At 44.8% G+C, this 23,259-nt stretch overlaps 2 protein-coding genes across 4 annotated transcripts in view; one reads left to right on the top strand and one right to left on the bottom strand.

Annotated features, from left to right (window-relative positions):
- RAB15 (RAB15, member RAS oncogene family) overlaps window positions 1-2,394 on the bottom strand; it is a 112,785-nt gene extending 110,391 nt beyond the window's left edge. For all 3 annotated transcript variants that reach the window (XR_013215560.1, XR_013215561.1, XM_077262469.1), the window contains exon 1: window positions 1,895-2,394. Coding sequence is in view for 1 of the 3 variants with exons in the window: in XM_077262469.1 (XP_077118584.1) it covers window positions 1,895-2,018 (124 nt within the window). In the remaining 2 variants the exon portion in view is untranslated. The remainder of the gene's footprint in view (window positions 1-1,894) is intronic.
- A 13,994-nt stretch (window positions 2,395-16,388) lies between these two features.
- The window catches only part of FNTB (farnesyltransferase, CAAX box, subunit beta), a 46,678-nt gene continuing 39,807 nt past the window's right edge, over window positions 16,389-23,259 (top strand). Inside the window, exon 1 of the mRNA XM_077262458.1 lies at window positions 16,389-16,699. Coding sequence (XP_077118573.1) covers window positions 16,598-16,699 — 102 coding nt within the window. The 5' untranslated portion in view covers window positions 16,389-16,597. The remainder of the gene's footprint in view (window positions 16,700-23,259) is intronic.

Raw genomic sequence — 23,259 nt, 5'->3', positions numbered from 1 at the left:
CCCATCTGACCAGACCAGCCTGATTGACAGGCGAAAACGGTTACTTTGGTAACGTATTTCGACAGCATAGGTGGGGAATCGGGGTCCACAAAATACACTATTGTAATGCACAGCTCAGGCCCTATTTAACAGTATTTTTATCTCATACGGAAAAAAAGGGGTGACAGGTTCCCTTTAAACACAGCTGGACTCCAATGAAGGAGTAGAACCATCTCAAGGAGGAGCACAAGGAAATGGACCTCATGTGACTTAAATACGAGTGTCTGAGCAAAGGGTCTGAATACTTATGACCAAGTGATATTTCAGTTTTTCTTTTTTATTAAATTTGCAAAAATGTCTACATTTCTGCTTTTTTTCAGTCAAGATGGAGCACAGAGTGTACATTAATGAGAACAATTAACTTTTTAAAATTTACCAAATGGCTGCAATGAAACAAAAACATTTAAAGGGGTCTGAATACCTTTCATACCCACTGTATATGGCCGTTTGACGGCGCCCTAATTCAAGGTCTGCACTTCTAGATGAGGGCCCTGAACGGTGAGCCTTTCTCCGGTGATTCAGAAGTAAGGTTGCCATATGCATTAGGCTAGGTTCTCACATTTAATTTTTGGTGAGTTTTTAAGCTGTGTATTTTTGAAAAAAAAATAAAAAAATAGATTACTTGAATTTTATCGGGTACAGAAAATCTGCAACATCAAAAACTCATCCTGGGAACGTAGCCTTAAATGGTGGTCCAAATCTGTCGATTTGGGTGGGATCAGTCCACCATCTAACGTGTGCTATATTTTAGGACATTCTCTTGACACATAGCCGGTGGGGTAAAAGCAAAAAATAAAAAGGACTGGGTATGTGCAATTTCAACCTACTCAAATTTGTTTTCTGAAAGGAGAAAGTCGCTGTCACAAGCTTTTGCCAGTGGCTCATTTCCCTCTCGCCATGCGGGTGTATCGGGAGGTTTCACCTGTTGGCTGAGTGAGCTTTTGGCCAGCAGCTATTAAAAAAGGTGTATGGCCAACTTTAGAGAGTCTCTTACCTGATATTCTCTTTAACCATAGCAGCCTTATGAATGAAATGAATTATAGACTCCACTTAAAGATGCCATCAGTCTGTAGACTGATTTCTAGGGCAGTGAGAGGGATGTAAATTAAATAGCTTCTACTAATGGGAAATATTCTGATCCTGACATATTGGGGAATAGTTATTTAAGCCACAAATCCTATCCGGGTTCTTAAGGGTAAAGTACATGATGTCATGGAGGAGGAATTCCAGGCACAGGCAGGAGGTGATCAATAGTAAGGTCTCAGTCCTCAATCTACCCAATTAGCCCAGTTACAATACAATTGTTGATTAATTTAGATTTAAACAAGCCTTGTTATTAGCAGCCGTATTATTAGACTTGGTTCTCCTATCAGACTAAAGTCCCAATAATTTACTGCGGGGGCGATCGTCTGAGCCATTCTTTTACATAAAGGAGATCATTTACTGAGACATGAACTAATTATTTTAGAGAAAAAAAAAATATTGTAGCAAAAATAAACATGCTATTCTCCATGATGGGGTTTACAGGAACAATCACTGTTTACGCTACAATCATTGTCAGGATTGAAACAGTGAATAAACAATTATATCTACAGACAAACATTTCCCTGCACTGTGTACAGGGAGTTTTTTTTTTTTTCATAATCTATAAAATCATTGCAAAAGGACTTTCTGACATAAAATAGGCATCCAAAAATATATATTATTACTGATTGCATTAGATTAAAAAAAATAAGGATTTGTTTAGAAGGCTAAATTTGACAGCGGACGATGGATGCAGGTCTCAACATAAACACTATATTCCTCCTCATCATCATCGGAGGCATCCCATAAGGACAAAAAACAAGCATCTTACCTATTGTTGAGATATGAGAAGGATGAAATTCATTGTCTGTGAATCTGCAGAGCAAACATGTTTTTCCAACCCCAGAGTCCCCAATGAGAAGTAATCTGAATAGCACATCATACTGTTTGGCCATTGTGTGTCTGCTAGCAGCCTGTGCACATAGACAGTGAGTAGCAAGGGAAGGGAGGAGGCTGGAGTCAATCAGGAGGTTCCCTGCTCTCCATCCATGGCTGATGCTTCTTCTTAAAGGGATTATCCCTGGAGCCTCTCCTTAGATCATAAAGAGAAGCAGGATGTGGATTATTATTTATTCCTGCTTCTCTGAGTCTTTACAAAATGCACAGAGACTTGTGTGAAATAACCAGATGGTAGTTCTCTTATCAAAATGGTTTTGGAGGAGGAAGAGGAGGGAGAAGCAGCCAGGCTCCACCTTATGCAGTAGACTGGATTAGGACAGGCTGATGTGCACACCTAGAGCTCCACAGACACAACTGCTGGGTGTGTGTGGAGGAATGATGATGTAGATGGAGCTGTCTTCTGTTGCCAGCAGGTGGTACTGAGTTATTTCCTGCTCACACATTCTGGCTTTTTGACATCATAGGTTTCAATGACTGATTCATGCTGAGAACCTGTCAGGCTGGTTTCCAGGGTTAGGAATTCAGTAAAATGGTATAGTTTAGACAATCACACAAGGAAAGAAATCGTTACTGGAAACTGCTATGTATATTTTATTTTATGTATTGGGCTTGGGTTCAGTCCTTTTTGCATTTCTCCTTTCCTTGATTGCTTGTCAGACTTCTTAAGGGTATGTGCACACTTTGCCTATTTTGTAAAATCCGCAAAAAAACACGGTAATTCACCAGGTAATCCGCAGTGCGGTTTACCTGTGGATTTACCAAAATCAGTCCGGAAATATCCGCTGGACTTTCCGCAACGTGTGCACGTAGCCTAACAGCTCATTCAGGCATCCATTTTTGAGAGAAAAACGGACTGAATTTCATCAGTTTCAGGCTTTATTGACACAACAGAATTGTTGATCAGTAGTTCTATGAAAAAAACCAGGAGTGTCTCCAAAGCACAGGACAGGAGTCAGCATGACACATACCTGGTAAGTATATGACCACGGCTGGCACATGGACACGGACCATGGATATCGCCAGGACGTGTGAAGAAGCCCTAAGGCCGGGGTCTCGCGAGTGTGATGTGAGAAACTCGTGCCTCAGTACCCGCCAATGCTGCCGGCACTCGGGACTGGAGTGTTCAGCTGCATAGAAATACATGCATCCGCACGCTCCGGTCCAAGTGCCGGGTATTGACGCGAGAGACTCGCAATGCACTCACAAGTGTAACCCCAGCCTAAGGCTGCTGGTTGATGAGTTTTTGTATTTTCACTGCATAAAAATAAACAACGTCTCATATATTTCCAGCAAAGTGGTTAGGATTTTTGGAAGTTTGGACATGTACAGGACATCATAGAATAACCCGAGGATGAGTGCTAGCTGATGTTTTGTGGGATCACACTTGGACAGAAACCACGGTCATCTGCACGAGCTCCAATACTTTCTACTTGCACCCACAACCTGCACTGATGACTAGAAACATACAGTGGTATAGGTGTTTGATTGATGCTGCATGTGGTTCGGGCAGTATGAAAATTCTGTAAGGTTCCCTTTATGCCAGAGCCGCAGATCACTGACTCCAGTCACCACTGGGAACATATTACCATACCAGAAGCCTGATCCTGTAGACTCTGAGGGCAAATCAGGCTACAGCCAAGCATGTAAGATTGTAGGCGTTATATGTGTATGGTAGCCTTAATTAAGCCATGCAATATATGACAATTTTAGGCTATGTTCACACGTGGCGTTTTTGCGGAAAAAAAGCAGGTTTTCCTTGTTTTTTAGTGCGTTTTTTGCTGCGTTTTTGGCATGCTAGATTTGTCTCTTGTGCATGCTGATAAAGTTTAGTGAAAAAAAAAATAGTCAACTTCATCAGGTTTTGACACAAAAACCACAGAAAAACCTGATACCTGCGATTTTCTAAACACCAATTACTTTCAGTGGGTGAAAAACACTGAAAGAAGCGACATGCTCTATTCTGCAAAAAAACAAGCTAAGCACTAAATACCAAGGACAAAAAAAGCTGTGTGCGTGAGATTTCTGAAATATCATAGACTTTGCTGCAATCCGTTTTTTCGGCTCCGGACTGCAGATTTCATCGGGCCAAATACTAGTTTGTGATTTTAAAAACACTAAATAATAGGTATTTATTTTGAAGTACCGCATCCTGTGGCAGCGCAAAACATAACCTTTCATTCTTTTATCTCCCATGGTTCAATCTTGCTGTACCAAGAACTTCTTTTGGCGCTGCATCTCACTCCTTCACTGACAAGTGCTATACACCATACTACTGGACTTACTAGCCACCACAGCGACACCACTCTTATCAATTTTTCAGTACAATGTAGGGGCAGATACTCTGATTCCAGCGATGTGTCACTTACTAGGCTGTGTATTAAATTTTGATAATAAGTTTTCTCTGCTGCAGATCTAGCAGTGCTCTGAATGCTGAGCCCTGTATAACCACGCCCACAGCACTCGTTGGCTGATGTATGTGTACACTGTGAATAGGCAGAAAGCTGCCAATCAGTGGTGGAGGTGAGGTTATACAGAGCTCATAAATACAGGGGACTACCTGGCAACAGGCTTACTAGTCCTCTAGTGATATTGTCCTGCTAATAAAACACTGATTTTATGAAAACTACACTAAGCAGCCCAGTAAGTGACACATCACTGCAATTAGGGTATATGCTCTTATATCATGCTACTTTCAAATTGGGTGGAAAAATTTGGTGGCAGATTCCATTTAATAACTGCTGCTGTTTAAAAACAGATGCAATGTACATGAAAGATCATCTATTTTTTTTGACAATTTTTTAATACGCTAGTGGGAGGGTAGACTGTTTGCCAAGGGGGAGCGTCAAAATTGATCCAGACTACCATGCAGCACATCTATAAGTAAGAGAAGATGTGGCCTATGGTTGTAAGTGAAAATCAATATACATCCACATTTACTTCCAAACGTTCTATTGCCTAAAATCGGGATTTTTAAATCCTATCCCTAGGATCACTGAGGAAAGTCTTAAAAGCGACAAAAGAATGCAACTAAATGACCACTTTTGGGTGGGGTTGGATAAGCCTTGCCTCTTTTGCAGTTTGACCAGTGGGATTGTCCCAGAAAAATCAGAATTGTTTGCAGGTACACATCCACGATATCCCTGATTCTGTGCAAGTCCTTATAGCCACCCACAGCTGGGAAATGGCTCTGATCTTTATGTATGAGAGGGTGGTATCTGTCATTTATAAATCAGGTCAGCACGGTGGCTCGGTGGTTAGCACTACAGCTCAGTAGTTAGCACGGTGGCTCGGTGGTTACCACAATGGCTCAGTGGTTAGCACAGTGAATCAGTGGTTAGCACGGTGGCTGTGGTTAGCACTATGGCTCAGTAGTTAGCACGGGGGCTCGGTGGTTACAATGGCTCAGTTGTTAGCACAGTGACTCAGTGGTTAGCACAGTGACTCAGTGGTTAGCACTGTTGCTTTGCAGCACTGGGGTACTGGGTTCAAACCCCAAGGACAACATCTGCAAAGAGTTTGTATGTTCTCCCCGTATTTGCGTGGGTTTCTTCCCACACTCCAAAGACATGATATGGAATTTAGATTGTCCAATGGGGACAGCGATGATGATATCTGTAAAGGGCTGCAGAATATGATGGCGCTATATAAGTAAGCATAATAAATAAGTTGTATATTTATAGTGGTAACCACAAGGCAATGACTGTGAATAATACAGTGAGTAATATTATATGTAGCTTTCTATATGCCCGTGGCTTGGTATTGCGTTTTTATCGTTATATTTTTGGTGCTTTTTTTTTTCAACAATTCACAAATGTCTTAAACGCTTACAAACAGCGAGTTCAGAATATTGCGGTTCCATAGAAACCATAGAAATAACTTCCAGCCAGTGATAATGTTAATGTGTCTTTTATAGAGGTTCTGTAGGTGACCAGTTATATACGGCAGTTCTTTCCTTCTCTGTAATTAAGCTTGGTAAAGAGTAATGGAGAAGAAAAAGCAAACTGAGCTGCGGCTGTACAAAGTTATTACAGGAAATAAATTATATCAGCGCAAAGTTTAATAAAACACGCAAATGTAATGCATAAAAATAAAGTGACCTTTCTACGAGCAGTAGTCACTTATCTCCCTGGCAATAAGTGCTACATGTATCTAGTGTGGAATCCACAAGGAGATCATAGATTTCACAGGAATCTCCAAGCAAAAATGACAATTCTATACCCTCCCCCCACCATCAACATATCACACAAGGGGTTTAATGACAAAAATTTTCCTGCTTGCATCCAAAAAAGCATGATACGCTTATAATCCATGTCATCCTCTCTGATAAACAATACTCCTTCTATAGAAAATAAAAGAATAATAATTATGCAGATGGCTACAAAAGTAATGAAAGTATACAGCTATGGAGAAAATTAGCAGAAATAACCTGAGATCTCTTGGATGCAAAGAAATGTTGTCATGTACACAGTGTTTATAAAGAGTTAGGTCCAGAAATATCTGGACAGTGACAGAATCTTAGTGATTTCAGCTCTGCAGGCCACTATTTTGGAATTAAAATGAAACAACTGAGATGCAATCGAAGGGCAGATTTTCAGGTTTAATTAAAGGGGTTGAGCAAAAATATTATTATTATAATTTATTATGATGGCGCCATTTATTCCATGGCCCTTTACATGTGAAAAGGGGTATACATAATAAAAAACAAGTATAATCATCTTGATCAAAAAAAGATCCTGTGAAACATTTAGGAATTCCAACCATTTTTCTACAAAAACGAGAAAAGAAGGGAGTTACAAGCCAAAAGGTAAAATTAGAGAAATTTTATTGATAACAATTTAAAAAAACAGAAAATAATTCTTTCAAAAGGGAAATTGAAATTACGACCCCCAGGAAGAAGCTACGTTGCGAAACGCGCGTCGGGGCCATCCCTCTCATGGTAATCCACTTGTCAGCAGGTAATGGTATGATGCCACCACTTTCTTAATAAACATTAGATGTCCCCCATATATATCTATACCTAACTTAGTCTAATCTATGCACTGGCACTTTATTAGGACTTAATATTTTTTGGAGTAGACTTCACTTAGTGTACACTGTGCAATATTTTGCATATTTTTATTGGTTTATTTAGGGGCCATTTATTTATTTATTTATTTATACATTGTACCTGCTCACGTTAATATACCTTGTAGGCAGCTTTATGCTCACTTTGTGGAAATTTTCCCATACAATCCAGAGCTTGCTGGTGCACTTTTGCTTTATATTTGTTGCATTGGTTTAACCTTCTATTTACAATTAATTATGCAACTTTATCTATTGTACGGATTGCCTTGAGTTCACTCTGCCTTGTTTTAATTTCCCCTTTGAAAGAATTATTTTCTGTTTTTTATATTGTGATCAATAAAATTTCTCTAATTTTACCTTTTGGCTTGTAACTCCCTTCTTTTCTGGTTTATGCTAATTTTGGAGATACACCGTTTATATTTATTGGTCTATAGTTTTTTGGGGTATTTCATTTTTCTACAAAGTCTCCTCATTTCAGGGGCTCAAAAGTAATTGTACAAATTAACTTTACCATAAATAAAATGTTGATTTTTAATACTTTGTGGACAATGACGGCCTGGAGTCTGGAACCAATGGAGGTCATTAATCCCTGGGTTTCCTACTTTGTGATGCTTTGCCAGGCCTTTACTGCAGCTGACTACAGTTGTTTCTTGTTTGTGGGGATTTCTGCCTTAGGTTTTGTCTTAACCCCTTAATGACCTATGAAATGTATATCCGTCATAGGTTGCTTTTTCCTCTTTGGTGTGGGCTCAGGTGCCTCCACCCCATGACGCATGGGACAGAAATGTAAGGTGAACAAGACACAAAGACAGACAGGGATAACAGAAAACCTCTATCACACAAAAGCACTAACCTACAATAGGGAGGAGGATAGGGACTGGGAGGAATAAAGTAACCAGGGAATAAACACTCATGTACTATGGCAAACTTCAGATCACTACTGCAAAAACTCAACTCCAACCACTTAGGCTACTTTCACACTTGCGTTTTTTAAAATCCGTTGCAATCCGTCGTTTTGGACAAAAACGGATCCTGCAAATGTGCTCGCAGGATGCGCTTTTTTTACCCATAGACTTGAATTACCGACGGATGGCCACACGTCGCGTCCGTCGTGCACTGGATTCGTCGTGTTATGGCGGACCGTCAATACAAAAAAAGTTCAATGTAACTTTTTTTGTACGTCGCGTCCGCCATTTCCGACCGCGCATGCGCGGCAGGAACTTCGCCCGCTCCTCCCGGACTTCAGAATGGGCAGCGGATGTGTTGAAAAACTGCATCCGCTGCCCACGTCGTGCACAATTTTCACAACGTGCGTCGGTACGTCGGGCCGACGCATTGCGATGGCCCCATACCAACGCAAGTGTGAAAGAAGCCTTAGGCCTCTTTCACACTTCCATTTTTTACAATCAGTCACAATCCGTCAAAATGATGAAAAGACGGATCCTGTGCAGATTGCAAAAAACGGATGCACTGGATCCATAGCGTTTTCCAAGCGATCTGTAGCATTGCTTGGAAAACTGATTGACAGGTTGGTCACACTTGTCAAACATAGTGTTTGACAAGTGTGACCAACTTTTTACTATTGATGCTGCCTATGCCTAGTAAAAAGATATAATGTTAAAAATAAAAAAATAAATAAAAATCATTATATTCTCACCCTCCGGGGTCCCTCGCAGCCTTCCCGATCGGGAAGGCTGCGAGGGAGAAGGCTGCGAGGGACCCCGGAAGGTGAGAATAGGCAGCATCAATAGTAAAAAAAGAGAGAGAGAGAGAATTTCCCTGACTTGAAATTCTTTCTCGCATGCTCAGTTTCAAAAGACGGAACCTGTCGCTGGATTCCTGCTTTTGACACACAGCGACAGATCCTACGTCCATAGGCTTCCATTATAGCCAATGACGGACGGTGCAGGATCCATCGCTGTGCGATTTTCCGACATGCACAAAAAACGTTTGTATGTGCGTTGTCGCCACCCGATGGACACAGAATTTACGACTGATCCAGTGCACGACGGATGAAACGGAAGGTCATCCGTCACAATCAGTCGCTAATACAAGTCTATGAGAAAAAAACAGATCCAGCAGAAACATTTGCTGGATCCGTTTTTTTTCCACAAAACGACGCATTGTGACAGAAAAAGAAATACGGAAGTGTGAAAGAGTGAAAGAGGCCTTAGCTTTAGCACACAGCACAGGAAATAGAATATTTCACCGGCAGGCAGGGCTGCCACCAGAAATTTAGGGGCCCCATACTGGCAAAATTTTCGGCCCCCTTGAGACTTCACCCAGGTTCAACCCCAGCTCGGCCTCCAACCCTCCCACTGTCCGCTCATAGAAAAGTGCAGCTTTAAGGCCCCGTCTCACATAGCGATTTACCAACGATCACGACCAGCGATACCACCTGGCCGTGATCGTTGGTAAGTCGCTGTGTGGTCGCTGGGGAGCTGTCACACAGACAGCTCTCTCCAGCGACCAACGATCAGGGGAACAACTTCGGCATCGTTGAAACTGTCTTCAACGATGCCGAAGTCCCCCTGCAGCACCCGGGTAACCAGGGTAAACATCGGGTTACTAAGCGCAGGGCCGCGCTTAGTAACCCGATGTTTACCCTGGTTACCAAAAAAAACAAACAGTACATACTCGCCTTTCGGTGTCCGTCAGGTCTCTTGCCGTCTGCTTCCTGCTCTGACTGAGCCGCCGTACAGTGAGAGCAGAGCGCAGCGGTGACGTCACTGCTGTGCTGCGCTCTCACTGTACGGCGGCACTCAGAGCAGGAAGCAGATGCCGGGGGACGTTACGGACACCGGAATGTAAGTATGTACTGTTTGTTTTTTTTTACATTTACGCTGGTAACCAGGGTAAACATCGGGTTACTAAGCGCGGCCCTGCGCTTAGTAACCCGATGTTTACCCTGGTTACCAGTGAAGACATCGCTGGATCGGTGTCACACACACCGATTCAGCGATGTCAGCGGGACCTCAACGACCAAAAAAAGGTCCAGGCCATTCCGACACGACCAGCGATCTCGCAGCAGGGGCCTGATCGCTGGTACGTGTCACACATAGCGAGATCGCTACTGAGGTCGCTGCTGCGTCACAAAACTAGTGACTCAGCAGCGATCTCGCTAGCGATCTCGCTATGTGAGACGGGGCCTTTAATTTGTTATTTATTTGTATGGGTGAGTCGGCAGACTAATGTTTGGGAGAGATGTCGATCAGGCACGTCTGATTTTGGACTGCCGATCACAATGTTCTCCCTGAGATAAGCCACAGGCTGATGTGTCAGTCGGCAGCTTTCTCATAGAGAACACAGGCGTGTTTGGCCAAACAAGCGCTCCTGTGTATGGGCGAGTCAGCTGAGATGGCTGTTGGCTGAAAAATGGTTTGGCCAGCAACCATCTAACATTTATGGATTGGTCAGCTTCATTTGAGAGTGCGGTACTTCACTAAATACAAGTGCCTGGCTTAGGCTGCTCTCACACTAGCGTCGGCACGGGCCGTCGCTATGCGTCGGCCCGACGTGCCGATGCGCGTTGTGAAAATAATGCCCGGCGTGGGCATCAGAAGCAGTCTTACGACGCTTCCGCTGCCCTATTGTAAGGTCCGGGGAGGAAGGGGCGGAGTTCCGGCCGCGCATGCGCGGTCGAAAATGGTGGACACGACGCGCAAAAAAAACGTTACATGTAACTTTTTTTGTGCCAACGGTCCGCCAAAACACGACGCAACCATCGCACGACGGTTGCGACTTGTGGCCATACGTCGCAATGCATCGCTAATGTTAGTCTATGGGGAAAAAACGCATCCTGCAGACAACTTTGCAGGATGCGTTTTTTCTCCTAAACGACGCATTGCGACGTATTCATAATGACGCTAGTGTGAAAGTAGCCTTAGGAACCTTTACTGGCACACCTAATACAAATCCACGTGCCATGATCACCTACTTATTGATTGCCATAATAGATATGGATTAGGGCAGTGGCGTACCGCTGGCACTAGGCCCCCCACCCATCATCACAAGTTCATCTGTATCAGCATCTTGAATGCTGATACAGTTGAAAGCAATGATGAAAGAGGGAGCGTAGGCTGACTCCTGCATCATTCTTCCTAGGCATCTAACATAATTGCACCCACTGCGCTGAGACTTCAGATGCCGAGGTAAATATTGTTAATTTATTTTTTAAAATCAGTGAGTACATTGTGGTGGCCATAATACTGTATGCAAGCAATTATACAGTGTGAAGGTGTGTGTTTGGGGTCCATCATACTGTGTGGAAGGCTGTATGGGGACCAATATACTGTTTGGAGGGCTAGTGAAGGCCATTATACAGTGTGGAGAGGTGTGGGGCCATTATACCGTATGTAGGCCCATTATACTGCATGGAGGGCTATGTGGGGGTCACATATGGGGATCATACTGTGTTGGGGTCACAATACTTTGCAGGGGGAGGAGTTGAGGTAGGGTTGGTAGGGTCATCATACTGTGCGGGTGGAGGGTAGAGTGAAGGAATTCACTGTGGGGGTATTATAATGTGCTTGTGGGGCACTTTTGTTGACATCATACTTTATAGGTGCAATTAAAGTTGAATCTAAGGCTTCAGTAGGAGGAAATTGTTTTGTAAAGGATGCAAATTTGTGAGATATGCTCTTCTGTGACCCCACCTAATTATTTTATTTTTGTTGGAGGGGAATTAGAACTTCTGCTATGGGACCCCATGATTTCTATGTACGCTACTAGATTAGGGAACTTTAATTTATGAGTAGGTTCGACAACAATTTCCTCTGTATTTACTTTTGTTCATACCACATTTGGGGTGCACGATCACTATATGCACATTACCTGAACATTTCCATAGACTCCTACAGTGGGTATGGAAAGTACTCAGACCCCTCTAAATTTTTCACTCTTTGTTTCATTGCAGTCATTTGGTAAATTAAAAAAAGTTCTTTTTTTCCCATTACTGTACACTCTGCACCCCATCTTGACTGAAAAAAAACAAATGTAGAAATTTTGGCAAATCTAATAAAAAAGAAAAACTGAAATATCACATGGTCATAAATGGTCGGTGCAAATGACAGTCAGTCTAATTAAAGGTCATCACCCGTTAAGAGTATACATCGAATTTTATTGAAGAAACTCAGAATGCACTGTTCCAAATTATTAGGCACATTAGAATTTCTAAACATTTGATCTGTTTTAAAGGGAACCTGTCGAAGGTTAGCTAAGCCCCTTATGTATCCTGAAAGATGAAAAAAAGATGACGTCTTCTTCTGGTCTTCACGCCGCAGCTCTGGCGCAGGCCTCTTTGTCTGCCCTGTTGAGGGCAGAGCAAAGTACTGCAGTGCGCAGGCGCCGGGAAAGGCCTGCGCACTGCAGTACTTTGCTCTGCCCTCAACAGGGCAGACAAAGACGCCTGCGCCAGAGCTGCGGCGTGAAGACCAGAAGAAGACGTCATCGTAAGAAGATGGGAGGCCCCGGACCGCGACGCCCATCGGACCTGACCACCCCTGGGTGAGTATAATATAACCTCTTTTTCTCATCTTTCAGGATACATCGGGGGCTTATCTACAGCATTCCAGAACGCTGTAGATAAGCCCCTGATGCTGGTGGGCTTAGCTCACCTTCCATTTTGGGGGTGACAGGTTCCCTTTAAAGAACTGAAAATGCTCATTTGTGGAATTTGCAGCATTAGGAGGTCACATTCACTGAACAAAAAAGCTATTTAACTCCAAACCATCCTAACAGGCCAAGTTACATGTTAACATAGGACCCCTTCTTTGATGTCAACTTCACAATTCTTGCATCCATTGAACGTGTGAGTTTTTGGAGAGTTTCAGCTTTGCATGAAGTCAGAATAGCTTCCCAGAGCTGCTGTTTTGATGTGAACTGCCTCCCACCCTCATAGATCTTTTGCTTGATGATACTCCAAAGGTTCTCTATAGGGTTGAGGACAGGGGAAGATGGTAGCCACACCATGAGTTTATCTCCTTTTACCCCGTAGCAGCCAATGACTCAGAGGTATTCTTTGCAGCAGGAGATGGGGCATTGTCATGCATGAAGATAATAATAATTTTTAATAATAATAATTTTATTTATATAGCGCCAACATATTCCGCAGCGCTTTACAACTTATAGAGGGGACTTATACAGACAACAGACATTACAGCATAACAGAAATCACAGTTCAAAACAGATACCAGGAGGAATGAGGGCCCTGCTGCTCGCAAGCTTACAATCTATGAGGAAAAGGGGAGACACGAGAGGTGGATGGTAACAATTGCTTTAGTTATTTGGACCAGCCATAGTGTAAGGCTCGGGTGTTCATGTAAAGCTGCATGAACCAGTTAACTGCCTAAGTATGTAACAGTACAGACACAGAGGCTATTAACTGCATAAAGTGTATGAGAACATGATGGAGGAACGTGATTATGTTGTTGTTTTTTATTAATAGGCCACACAGGGATAATTAGGTTAATGCGTTGAGGCGGTAGGCCAATCTGAACAAATGAGTTTTTAGTGCACGCTTAAAACTGTGGGGATTGGGGATTAATTGTATTAACCTAGGTAGTGCATTCCAAAGAATCGGCGCCGCACGTGTAAAGTCTTGGAGACGGGAGTGGGAGGTTCTGATTATTGAGGATGCTAACCTGAGGTCATTAGCAGAGCGGAGGGCACGGGTAGGTTGGTAGACTGAGACCAGAGAGGAGATGTAGGGTGGTGCTGAGCCATGGAGTGCTTTGTGGATGAGGGTAGTAGTTTTGTACTGGATTCTGGATTGGATGGGTAGCCAGTGTAGATGATTTTTCTCCTGAAGGCACGTTTCTGCTTTTTACACCATGGAAGAAAGTTGTCAGTCAGAAACTCTATGTACTTTGCAGAGGTCATTTTCATATCTTCAGGAACCTTAAAGGGCCCTACCAGCTGTTTCCCCATTATTCCAGCCCAAAACATGACTCCTCCACCTCCTCGCTGACGTTGCAGCCTTGTTGGGACATGGTGGCCATCCACCAACCATCCACTACTCCATCAATCTGGACCATCCAGGGTTGCTCAACACTCATCAGTAAACAAGACTGTTTGAAAATTAGTCTTCATGTATATCTGGGCCCACTGCAACCATTTCTGCTTGTGAACACTGTTTAAGGGTGGCTGAATAGTAGGTTTATGCACCACAGCAAGCCTTTGAAGGAGTCTACACCTTGAGGTTTGAGGGACCAGCAACTTCAAATATCTGTTTGCTGCTTTGTAATGGTATTTTAGCAGCCGTCCTCTTAATCCGATGAACTTGCCTGGCAGAAACCTTCCTCATTATGCCTTTATCAGTTATGGGTTTCCAGGCACAGATAGTTATTGGTTTCCGGGCACAGGTAGTTATCGAATTCCGGGCACAGGTAGTCATCGATTTCCGGGCACAGGTAGTCATTAGTGTTGAGCGATACCGTCCGATACTTGAAAGTATCGGTATCGGAAAGTATCGGCCGATACCGGCAAAGTATCGGATCCAATCCGATACCGATACCCGATACCAATACAAGTCAATGGGACTCAAGTATCGGACGGTATTCCTGATGGTTCTCAGGGTCTGAAGGAGAGGAAACTCTCCTTCAGGCCCTGGGATCCATATTAATGTGTAAAAGAGAGAATTAAAATAAAAAATATTGCTATACTCACCTCTCCGACGCAGCCTGCACCTTACCGAGGGAAGCGGCAGCGTTCTTTGTTTAAAATTCGCGCTTTTCTTTCCTTACGTGAAGTCCCGGCTTTGTGATTGGTTGCGTCGCAGTCACATGGGCGACGCAACCAATCACAGCAAGCCGTGACGTAATTTCAGGTCCTTAAGGATTTTAAAATTACGTCCCGGCTTTGTGATTGGTTGCGTCGCAGTCACATGGGCGACGCAACCAATCACAAGCCGCTTAAAATGCGCGCTTGTCCAGCCTCCCGTGACGTCCCGGCTTGTGATTGGTTGCGTTGCGATCAACCAATCACAAGCCGGGAGGCTGGACACGCGCGCATTTTAAAATGCGCGCTTGTCCAACCTCCCGTGACGTCCCGGCTTGTGATTGGTTGCTTCGCGGTCAACCAATCACAAGCCGGGAGGCTGGACACGCGCGCGTCCAACCTCCCGTGACGTCCCGGCTTGTGATTGGTTGCTTCGCGGTCAACCAATCACAAGCCGGGAGGCTGGACACGCGCGCATTTTAAAATGCGCGCGTGTCCAGCCTCCCGTGACGTCACGGCTTGTGATTGGTTGCGTCGCCCATGTGACTGCGACGCAACCAATCACAAAGCCGGGACTTCACGTAAGGAAAGAAAAGCGCAAATTTTAAACAAAGAACGCTGCCGCTTCCCTCGGTAAGGTGCAGGCTGCGTCGGAGAGGTGAGTATAGCAATATTTTTTATTTTAATTCTCTCTTTTACACATTTTTACATTAATGTTGTTTCGATACCGATACCCGATACCACAAAAGTATCGGATCTCGGTATCGGAATTCCGATACAGCAAATATCGGCCGATACCCGATACTTGCGGTATCGGAATGCTCAACACTAGTAGTTATCGGTTTCCAGACACAGGTAGTCATCGGTTTCCGGGCACAGGTAGTCATCGGTTTCCAGACACAGGTAGTCATCGGTTTCCGGGCACAGGGAGTCATCGGTTTCCGGGCACAGGGAGTCATCGGTTTCCGGGCACAGGGAGTCATCGGTTTCCGGGCACAGGGAGTCATCGGTTTCCGGGCACAGGGAGTCATCGGTTTCCGGGCACAGGTAGTCATCGGTTTCCGGGCACAGGTAGTCATCGGTTTCCAGGCACAGGTAGTCATCGGTTTCCGTGCACAGGTAGTTATTGGTTTCCGAGCACAGGTAGTTATCGGTTTCCGGGCACAGGTAGTTATCGGTTTCCGGGCACAGGTAGTTATTGGTTTCCGAGCACAGGTAGTTATCGGTTTCCGGGCACAGGTAGTTATCGGTTTCCGGGCACAGGTAGTTATTGGTTTCCGAGCACAGGTAGTCTCCGGGCACAGGTAGTCATCGGTTTCCGGGCACAGGTAGTCATCGGTTTCCGGGCACAGGTAGTCATCGGTTTCCGGGCACAGGTAGTCATCGGTTTCCGGGCACAGGTAGTTATCGGTTTCCGGGCACAGGTAGTTATTGGTTTCCGAGCACAGGTAGTTATCGGTTTCCGGGCACAGGTAGTTATCGGTTTCCGGGCACAGGTAGTTATCGGTTTCCGGGCACAGGTAGTTATTGGTTTCCGAGCACAGGTAGTCTCCGGGCACTTGTGTGTTGCACAGACGCCGCCACACATCACTGTAGTAACTTTCCTGCCTGTGCACTGCAGCGTGGATTCCACCACAAGTGATATCCCAGAAATCCACTAGATGGCGCTCTAAGCTAACACTGCCTGACTTCTACCCAGTCCCCGCTGACACTTGGGCGTGGATCTGTTCGCCGTTTCACTAGTTATACCCTGCCGGGCCGCCGTAGCTGGTAGTAGGCGTGTGGTCTGCCAGTCATGGCGGAGTGCAGGGAAGCGGCACTGCGGTGTACCCGGGAGAAGCACGCCGCCGAGCGGCTGAGGGATGACCTCACGCCCACGGAGACCTCTGTGGAGCAGGTAGGGGCTGTGCGGGGGAAGGTCAGTCATAGTCGCAATGTTACAGGCTCCTGTGCAACTTTCTGCTGCTCCACAGCCGCCCACACTTCTCATGTCCCAGACGGCTGTCAGTGAGTCTGGTATCACGTCACTGACGGTGTGTAATAAATATATATATTCTCCACAACATTAAAATTGCAGCACCAAGAATCAAAACTTATGGAAATCCCAGGATGAATAGACATTGTAATATTATGCAAATAGTGAAAAATGGGAACAAAAGTTTCAAACCATCTCTATTTCTTCAGTATGGAGTATGAGGACACGAGTAGAAGTCTGGGCACTTCCAGCCTTGGCTGATATCAATGATATTTTTGTCTGTTCTGTGCGCTGAATGCACTTCTGCAAATCATCAAGATGCGCTGCTGGCAGCACCTGTGTAACTACCAACCAATGTCATCCCAGATGTGCTCGATAGGAGACAAGTCCGGAGATCCTGCAGGTCATAGTAGCAAGCTTATTACACACTTAGGCTATGTGCACACGTTGCGGATTTCCTGCAGATCCGCAGCGTTTTTTTGCGGTGCAGAAACGCTGCAGATCCGCAAATGATTTACAGTACAATATAAATCAATGGTAAAACAAAAAACCGCTGTGCTAATGGTGCGGAAAATTCCGTGCGGAAACGCTGGGGATTAAAAGAAGGAGCATGTCACTTCTTTTTTGCGGATCTGCAGCGTTTTTGTACCTATTCCATTATAGAAATCTGCAGGGGTAAAAAACGCAGAAAATCCGCACAAAAAAGTGTCAAATCCGCAGCGTCTCCAGACTTGTCCTCCATCGAGCATAAATGTGACGTCATTGGTCAGAAATTGCACAGCACCCGCCTACAGCGGTTCTTGATGATTTTTGCATTCAGAAGCAGAGCATTCTTATGACCCGCACTTACTGGGAATTCCTCGTTCACGGGGAAGAATTGCAATCCCCTATCCCCATCAATTCCTCAGACAGCCATTAATAATCTTAGTGATAGCAGCCGATGCTGTAAATATGGGGATTTATGTGTGATGCGCCCATACTACATACTAAAATAAATCAATATGTTTTGCAATTTTTTACACTCTGCTATAAATATATATATTTTTATTATTTTCTTGGCTTTCATGTATAGTTAAATTTGTCATTTCCATATCTTGCTGTAGGTGTAATAGTGCATTTATATGTATGTGCAATCGGCCATAGATGGGACTACAGTGCACAGTGCTGCGGCTCTCCTGACCTGAGTGTGATGTCTATATATTTCTCTAAGGCCAGTCTCACACGTCCAGATAATTCCGGTACCGGAAAAATCGGTACCGGAGTTATCCGTGTCCGTGTGCTCACGTGGCACATCAGTGTGGCACACGTGCGGCAGCCGTGTGCCGACTGGATACCACACGGACCGTGCAGGAGACCGCTAGAGATAAGCGCTGTCCCCTGCATCTGGTGCTGAAGCCGGAATTCATTCCTTCTTCCCAGCAGCGTTTGCTGGAGAGAAGGAATGAAAAATCAATGTTTTGGTTTTTTTTGTGGTTAAAATAAAGATCCTTGTCACCACCCCCTGTGCGCCCGCCCGCTGGAAATAAAATACTCACCCGGCTCCCTTGATGCTTCCTCTCAGCGTCGCAGCTTCTTCCTGTATGAGCGGTCACGTGGTACCGCTCATTACAGTGATGAATATGCGGCTCCACCCCTATGGGAGGTGGAGCCGCATATTCATCACTAATGAGCGGCACCACGTGACCGCTCATACAGGACAAGCTGCGGCGCTGAGAGGAAGCATCGAGGGAGCTGGGTGAGTATTTTATTTCCAGCGGGCGGGCGCACAGGGGGTGGGAGGGGTGGTGACAAGGATCTTTATTTTAACCACAAAAAAAAAAAAACATTGATTTTTCATTCCTTCTCCAGCAAACGCTGCTGGAGAGAAGGGATGAATGGCGGCTTCAGCACCACGCTGGGGGGACAGCGCTTACTGGCTTACTGTAGCGCTGTCTCCTGCACGGCACACGGACAGCATCCGTGTGCGGTACGTGTTTTACACGGACCCATTGACTTTAATGGGTCCGTGTTTTTCAAACGGACACACGGTCCGTGAAAACACACTGACATGTGCAGAGACACTTCGATTTTAATGTGTCTACGTGAGTCAATGTCTCCGGTACGTGAGAAAACTGTCACCACATGTACCGGAGCCACTGACGTTTGAAACCGGCCTAAAGCTATTACTCTCCTTTCGGGAGACCCATGTCCAGTCGGTGCATTGGGGTCCGGTCTATGACTGATTTGTATGGACATCTAAATGCGCCCCAAGGGTGCAGGCAGATGGCCGTATAATTCGTTCGAGGATAGCATTGCAATCCTTGGACTGGCCGGCGGCTCTCCTGACCTGAGCTTGACAGAATGTATTTCTCTGCAGCTGTCAAGCTCAGGTCAGGAGAGCAGACAGCCAGTCTGAGCATTGCGATGCCATTCTTGTACGAGTTATAGGGCTCAGAGAGACGGAAGTATTAGTAAGAAATGCTCCAATGGTGTTCAGGATCGTATCCCCTAATACTGGGTTATATCACACGTGACGTCACAGCTCAGGCGATATGTTACCGGTGTCTTGCACTAACTGAAGTGTCACTGTAATGTGCTTGGCAACTGTATTAGTGGCTTTTACACTTGTGATTGCATAACACTGCTTTCTGATATCCTTATTTCTTTTAAAAGTAAGATTGTTTCCAGGGTGCTGTACACGTGACGAGGGTTTACATACAAAACACATACACTGTGTTCCAAATTATTATGCAAATAATATTTCCTCATATTTTCTCTAAATTACCTATCTGAATTGCAGTCATTGTTATTTTCCAGTCATCTACTATTCTAGTATAATTGCAATGTTTTGGAACAAACTGCCTATGAAAACAGTATCTTTTTAAAAAAAATAAACACTCAAAATGCATGTTCCAAATTATTATGCCCAACAGAGTTTTCAACCTTTTTTTTTATTTTGAACAAAAAAATGTTCAATTGTGAAGTTATAAGCATTATCAGCTTATTACAAAATGAAATCAAACAGTTTTCAAGTGAAAACTTTATTCTAGGTGATGTTACATTTGCACATAGGACCCCTTGTTCGAAAGAAGCTTCTGAACTCTCTCGTCCATTGAATTTGTCAGTTTTTGGATGGTTTCTGCTTCAGTTGTTTTGCATGTGGACAGAATACCCTCCCAGAGCTGTTGCTTAGATGTGAACTGCCTCCCGCCATCATAGACACTCCTTTTGATGATGCTCCAGGGGTTCTCATTGGGGTTGAGGTCAGGGGAAGATGGTGGCCACACCATAAGTTTGTCCTCTTTTATGCCCATAGCAGCCAGAGATGCAGATGTGTTTTTTGCAGCATGAGACGGTGCATTATCATGTATGAAAATGATCTTGCTGCGGAAAGCACGGTTCTTCCTCTTGAACCATGGCAGGAAGTGTTGTTTTAGAAACTCCACATAGATTATGGAGTTCATCTTTACCCCTTCAGGGATCATAAAGGGGCCGACAATCTCTCTCCCCATTATTCCAGCCCAAAACATTACTCCACCTCCTCCTTGTTGGCGCCTTAGCCGTGTTTTCATGGGGTGTCCATCAACCAGCCATCCTCCACTCCATCCATCTGGACCATCGAGCGTTGCACGGCACTCATCGGTGAACAAAACAGTTTGGAAGTCAGTCTTCATGTATCGTTTGGCCCACTGGAGCCGTTTCTGCTTGTTGCAGTGGATAGAGGTGGTCGACAGGATGGCTTACACACAGCTGCAAACCTCTGAAGGACCCTGCATCTTGTTGTTCTGGGGACGTTGGAGGCACCAGCAGCTTCAAAAACTTGTCTGCTGCTATGACAAGGCATTTTTGCAGCTGCTCTTTTAACCTTACACAATTGCCTGTTGGAAAGAGTCCTCAATTTTTCCTTATCAGCACGCACACGTGTGTGCTAGGAATCAGCTACATACTTCTTGATTGTGCGATGATCACGATGAAGTGTCTTGGCAATGTTGATTGTAGTCATGCCTTAACCTAAATACTCCACAATTTGTTGCTTCTCAGCACCCGACACATCCTTTTTCTTTCCCATTTTGGCAAAAAATGTAGGCTGCTTAATAATGTGGAACAGCCTTCTTAAGTAGTCTTGTCTTTATTTGGACACACCTGCCAAACTAATTTGCACAGGTATCTGCAATTGCTTTCAGTGATATAAAGAGCCCTGACACACATCACCATCAATAAGTTTAAATGACAAACAAAAAAATTCTAACCTTATCACTCCTAAACTCTTTGTGCATAATAATTTGGAACACAGTGTATATTACAGTGGACAAACAGTAACCGGCTAGTACAGAGGGGAAGGAGACAGCAGGTTGGGAGGGTTGCAGCAGCTCTGGTAGTGGTGAGGTTGCAGCGGGGTTATTGCAGGCTGTAGACCAGGGGTCTAAACACACGGCTGCATATGCAGAAAGGACACTGAGGACATGTGAGATGAATTTTTTCTTTTTGCACACAGAGGACATTACTCCTGGATGGGGCATTGCTATAAGGGGGTCCAGGATGTGGGGACATAACTAAGTTGTTTGCCAGAATTACTACCGTATATACTCGAGTATAAGCCGAGGCACCTAATTTTGCCACGGAAAACTGGGTAAGCTCATTGACTCGAGTATAAGCCAGGTATGCATTGACTCCTCATCCCTGTCCTGGTGTGTGGCTCCCTCCGTCCTGTCCTGGTATGTGTGGCTCCCCCTGTTGTACGCATTGCTCACCCTACCCCCCCATCCTACTCGCCTTCCTTGCGCCTTTGCTGTATCTTCGATGTCCCTGCGCGGCAAGCTCTCCTGTGCTGAGCAGTCACGTGGTACCGCTCATTAAGGTAATCAATATGCGCTCCACGCCTATGGGAGTGGAGATGCGCACATATTCATTACCTTAGTGAACGGTACCACGTGACCGCACAGGAAGAGCTGCCGGGACGGAGATGCGAGGAGGGTGAGTATGATGTCTTCTGTTAACCGACTCCTGCCGCCGCTCCCCCTCCCCCGCCGATTTTCTGCACAATGAATCGTGTATAAGCCGAGGGGGGCGTTTTCAGCACAAAAAAATGTGCTGAAAATCTCGGCTTATACACGACTATATACGGTATATGGTGCTAATTGTAAGAGAATATTGCTGTATGTGGCCAATTGAAGGAAACAAAATAGTAAAAAAAAAAAAAAAGTTCAAAATAAAGCATTAAAAAAACAAAAAACTTTTTCTGAATTCTAAAACTTTTTTTGGTACCTATTTATTTGATTTACGGTAAAGCATTAAAAAGTTATGTATAAACTCGACAAGTAAACCACGTTTGTAATGGATGTAGTGATAACGACCCAAGATCTAAAACTGCCATAACCCATACGGTGAATGCCATTTAAAAAACTAAAATAAACACTGCTGAAATGTAAAAAAAAAAAAAATACTTGGGGTATGTGCAGATAAGTAATCGATGTGTACTTGTGCAGCAGCCAACCCACAGCGTCCAGGTATTACAGCATAGTGGATGGGATTTCCACTATGCGTCCACAGACACCCATAGGAACATACCCTTCGTGTTTCAGAGAGTGTACATATTTTGGAACATTCAGTCTTTGTTACATCATGTAAGACTCTTATGGTCTGTAGGATACTATCTATTCGTATTTATGCTCACCCGTTTTAATATATGCCGGCACGCCCACAATTAGGTAACTAGTACAGCCCAGCTCCATTCCCTGTTTGGAGGTGACCACACCAAATCGTTGGGAAATGCTTGGTGTCTGACCCCAGCTGATCTTATATTGGTGATCTATCCCAAAGATTCTGTTAATTTAAATTGTAGGGATTGTGGAGCCCCTTAAAGGGAACCTGTCACCCCCCTCAGGCGTTTGTAACTAAATGAGCCAACTTGTGCAGCACTAATGCTGCATTCGGACAAGGTGGCTCTTTTAGTTATGATCCCTGCACGCGCTGAAATAATCACTTATAAAATGTGACCCCCTCATACCGTGAAATCGCCAGCGAGGCGGGCTTTTCCCTTCTAATTAGACGCAGCACAGCCATCATTCATGTCCCCTTGGTGCCGGGCGCCGCCTCCTCAGCGTTGTTTGAATCTGTCCCGTAGCCTGCGCTGTGTTGTTATCCCTTGGGCATGCGCAGTGAGCGCTGCCCGTCTTCTGACATAATTTGTTGTCAGGCTTACTGCGCCTGTGCGGCCGCCCTGCAGTGTCTTCTGATTTATTCACACTGCGGGGCTGGGATTCATGGGCATGCGCAGTGCATATCTTCGCCTCTCACTCATCTCCATCCGTCTTCTTCAGACTGTGCGGCGTCAGCTGATTAAGCGCATGCCACGGCCGTGACGCCGCACAGTCTAAAGAAGGCAGAAGGAGATGAGTGAGAGGCAAAGGTATGCACTGCGCATGGCCAGGAATCCCAGCCCCGCAGTGTGAATAAATCTGAAGACACTGCGAGGTGTGATCTCGGTCAGCGCGGCCGCACAG

This window comes from Ranitomeya variabilis, chromosome 1 (assembly GCF_051348905.1).
Source record: "Ranitomeya variabilis isolate aRanVar5 chromosome 1, aRanVar5.hap1, whole genome shotgun sequence".
Classification (NCBI taxonomy): domain Eukaryota; kingdom Metazoa; phylum Chordata; class Amphibia; order Anura; family Dendrobatidae; genus Ranitomeya; species Ranitomeya variabilis.
This window is presented reverse-complemented; position numbering and strand designations above follow the sequence as displayed.